The sequence below is a fragment of the Aphelocoma coerulescens genome, chromosome 14 (assembly GCF_041296385.1).
Source record: "Aphelocoma coerulescens isolate FSJ_1873_10779 chromosome 14, UR_Acoe_1.0, whole genome shotgun sequence".
Taxonomy (NCBI): Eukaryota; Metazoa; Chordata; class Aves; order Passeriformes; family Corvidae; genus Aphelocoma; species Aphelocoma coerulescens.
In genome coordinates, this window is record NC_091028.1 from 12427882 (window position 1) to 12431992 (window position 4111).

The following is a 4111-nucleotide window of genomic DNA, read 5'->3' on the forward strand; positions in this document are numbered from 1 at the left end:
ATCATAGCCCCTGATTTGGTCTGATGGGAAAAGGCTCTGGGAGACCTGTCTGGATTTGGGGTGACCCAGACTCACCCTTTGAGAAGGAGCTCAGCCTGCCTGAACCCAACCTGCCCTGCAGTGCCCAAGCTTTCCCCCATCCACTGATATCATTAACATAATTATTATAAAGTTGACACACTTATTTAGCTTGCAGACCCCTCCTTTCCTACGTGCAGGGCAGCTGTTCTGCCCACCATCATTGTGAGTATCTCAAAAGAAGCCCTTTCTCCCTGCACTCCCTTGCAGGCAGCAGAAACGAGCGGGGAGTGGTGATTTGGGGGGTGAAAACACAATGTTGGGTTCAGTTCATAAGAAGAGGAAAGATGCAGGTGGGCAGATTAGAGACATCAATGTTCGTCGTCCTTCAGCAACCCAAGGAGTGACAGGCGGGATGTCCTGTCCCTGTCCTTCCAACACCACCTTGGCACCTCTGCTGCTGGCTCACGGCTCCCTTGCACGACCCAATGCTGCCATCTGTAGCACAGAGCTCTGCTCCTGCTCCTCAGCACAGCGCCTGCAGAGCCGGGAGCAGGGCAAGGAGACCACGGCAGAGCTCAGTTTCGCAAGGTTTGGTTTTGTGAGAGTCCGAATGGGCAAATCCTGGCCTGGGACTTGGCTTTTTCAGCCCCAAGAGAGGCTGTTGGCTTCTATGTCTGCTGAATTGCATTTTTAGTTGTCTGCCAAGGGCACCGGAGCCTGGGATAGTAGTTATCATTCTGCTTATCTGCCGGAAATAAAACAAACATTAAATAACACCAGCACTGTGGCCCATACACGAGGGGGGTTTTAACCACGAAAGCCATGGATTCCTGTAGGACCAGCCAAGGACCATCACAGCCTCCCATGCATACAGGGATGGGGACAGTGCTTAATGTTTTTAAGACATTTACACTGTGGAAAGGAGGGGATGCACAACCATCCCTCCCTTCCCCAGATCAGCTTCTTAGCCGCACATGCTGACTGCCCGTGTAAAAACACCTCATCACTGAAATTCATTTCAACGCTGCTCATTTCTTGGTGCATTTCCATGTCAGGAAATACTGGACAAAGCCTCACTCACCCTGCTCCCAAATCCCTGTATTGTCCCCAGCAGGGAAGGGAAACGCGGAACCGGGGCATGCTGAGCTCAGCGCAGCAGCATCCCGAGCCTGGCCGGCCCCGGGGCGCCACAAGGGGGAAAAGCGGCTGTGACAGAGCTGGCATCAGCTCATTTCAGGCCAGGCTGTGACTCACAAAGAGAGAAAAAAGAAAACAGGGAGGGAAAGCAATCTCTGATGGTCAGGGTGAAGCTGAGCCCCTGTCGGAGGCACCATTTCTCCTCTGCACCTCCCTTCTCTCTGGACCTTGAGGTGGATATGACTCACGGTATCTCCCTCAGCTTTGGGAGTCCCCATCCTTCCTTCGTGCCTTAAACAGCTCTGACCCTCCTGGATCACTGCCACACACGGCTCCATCACGTCAGAGCCCAGCGCTGCGGGCAGCAGCGGGGCTGGATTAGTCCCACACGGGTGAACGGGCTGACCCTGCCGGGCTCAGCGGGATTTGCTGCTCCCCATCTCGGCCGTGCCTGGCAGCTCTGACAGGAGTCCTCAGCCCGCTGGTGATGCCAATCCCGGCACACGTGGGCTCCTGGCCGGCAGTGTCTATAAAGCCCCTCTGTCCGTGCACCCGGCAGGGGCTGCAGCGCGGGGCCGGCGAGCGATGGCATTGCGGGTAAGCGCTGGGGACAGCATGTGGCACTGCCTGGGCTGTGCGGGGGTGACAGCACGGGTCTGGTAGTGGATAAGGGAAAGCGGCAGAGAAGGGCAGGACAGGTAGAAATCCTGAAAAACAGGGGTGCTACTTACAGTGCTGCTCCTCTCTGTCAGCCTGCAAACCTGAGCTTCAGGTGCTCAGTAGCGGGCAATAGGACGGATTTTCATCTCGGTTATACCAGGGCTGGTCTGGGGTAGTGCTGCTCTAATGGCAGCAGTTCTCACTTGGGGGGTTTTAGCTGAGACCTGCGTGTTGCCCTCCCTCTGCTGGGACAGCCAACAGCAAAGAGGGGACGGCTCTTTCCCTGTGTGTGGTGTGTCTCTTGCTGGGGTTGCTGCAATGATGACAAACAAAGGGCCGAGGCAACGTGAACCTGGGTGCTGCCATCACCACTCGCCCTTTGAAACTACAGCTTAGCTCCAGCAGCTGCCTGTGCCTCACAGGGGTGAACACTGGTCAGAGCCTTTCAGTGACCATGTCTGGGGTCCCAAAGCTGCCCCCCTAAAGTAGCCAGGCACAAGAGTGTGAGGCTGGCCATCGCCAGCTCCTGCCCAAATGCCTCAGCTCCTGCCCAAAAGCATGTATATCCCAAAAAAGCATTGGAAATAGGAACTCATGACAGACAAAGAAACAAGGGAATGGAAGTCCTGAGCTATAGGAAGGGAAAAACAGGCACACAACTGGCAGTGGAGATGCCAAGGCTGGGGAAATTCTTCCAATGTGAGCAATAAGTTTGCAAGAGGGGATGCTTAGAAATGCAAGATCACTAGAGTGCTAGAAAAAAAAGTGAGGTGAAATGGCAAGAACTTCTTATTAAAATGATTTATTTAATAAAACTATGAATTATTCAGAAAGGAACATTTTCCAGCTCATTTTATGCAAGTTTAACCTTGGAGATGGGGAGAGCACGTGGAACAGGGGATCAGGCAGGAACTTGGGGGAAGAATCAGCCATGTAATGCTGGATGAGCTCAGACTGGATGTCACTTTACACCTGTTCCTCTGCTTCAAAGCATCACAAAGTTTTCTGCTTCAGATTTTGTATTGCTCAGGTGCAGAGAGAAGCAGAATATCTTTGTGTCCTGACAATAATGAAGGCATACAAGTTCTTCTTAAATTTTTGCTCTCTGATCCCGCTCAGCTCTTTACAAAAGACCTTGGGGACAACAAATCCCACCTCATCAACTCGGTGTCATAGAGACTTGATTTCTTATCAGTTTAGAGTCCCTGAGATTATTCAGGATCGAGAAACAGAGGGGGATAGAGAGTGTGCCTGTGTGGGAAGGGAAGAGAAAGAAGATGACAATGAAAAGGTGAGAAAGAAGTGTAAGGACTGAGTGGGGCACTGCATCTCTGCCACCTTTCTGTGTCCTGCTCCTTGTCTGCAGTTCGAGGCCCTGCACCCAGAGGGAATCTGTCCTGGATGGAGCATCGTGGTCAAGGGTGAGACCAGTTCCAGCTCAAGCATGGAAGGACACGCTCTGCTCACAGCTCTCCTGGCTCACGAGGGCCAGCATCATCGCTCCACAGCTCTCCATCACTTTTCTCCCCCTGTCTTAGGTTTGAAATTAATTTGCTCTCTGATCCTGGAGACCAAATCGCTCTCCACTTTAACCCTCGCTTCTCCAGCTCCAGAATCGTCTGCAACTCTTTCCTCAACAGCCACTGGGGGCAGGAAGAGGTTAACAACACTTTCCCCTTCAAAGCAAAGGAACCCTTTCAGGTAACCCTGTGTCACCCCACAGGTCTCCTCAGGTGTAACTGGAATAACCCAGCAAATATTGGGGTGCTCCCCATTGCCTTTCCTGCCAGCACCATACCCAGCAACATGCCTTCTCTGGCTTTGTCTCCTGTTAGTAATTGTGTTATAACCTGGTGATTTATAACCAGCTCTGGCACAGCTATGCAGAGCTCCAGCAATAATCCCTGGATGCTGCATTTGTTTTCAATTTGGGTTTTGCATTACCACTAGATTTTGTTATCATGAAACAAAAAATCTCAGTTATTCACTCCTATTGCCCAGAGTGGGGGTGAGCAGCCTGTGTGTCAGCTCTGGCAGGATTTGAAGTGGGTGGACAGATCCAGAAGTTCACTAACATGATGGAAGCAAGGTCCAGTAAGGCCACATGGACCTAACACAGTCTCTCTTTCAGGTTGAAATCTACTCTGACCAGGACTATTTCCACATTTTCATCAATGAAAACAAAGTCCTGCAGTACAAGCATCGGCAGAAGAATCTTTCATCCATCACCAAGCTGCAGATTCTCAATGATATTAACATTTGTTCAGTGGAAATCACCAAACGAGGTCTGTAG

The 4111-nt window shown here is 51.5% G+C and overlaps 1 protein-coding gene across 1 annotated transcript; it reads left to right on the forward strand.

Moving 5' to 3' along the window:
* Positions 1-1743: 1743 nt before the first annotated feature.
* GRIFIN (galectin-related inter-fiber protein) lies at positions 1744-4111 on the forward strand. The gene is made up of 4 exons (XM_069030314.1): positions 1744-1755; positions 3185-3264; positions 3357-3519; positions 3950-4111. The coding sequence occupies exons 1-4, from the start codon at positions 1744-1746 to the stop codon at positions 4109-4111; spliced, it is 417 nt and encodes a 138-aa protein (XP_068886415.1).

What these genes read in the sequence shown, in the direction of transcription:
- GRIFIN (XM_069030314.1), top strand. An exon ending in ACCAGTTCCAGCTCAAGCAT is followed by an intron (nt 3,265 to 3,356) that starts GGAAGGACACGC and finishes CCCCTGTCTTAG; the next exon opens with GTTTGAAATTAATTTGCTCT. An exon ending in AAGCAAAGGAACCCTTTCAG is followed by an intron (nt 3,520 to 3,949) that starts GTAACCCTGTGT and finishes TCTCTCTTTCAG; the next exon opens with GTTGAAATCTACTCTGACCA.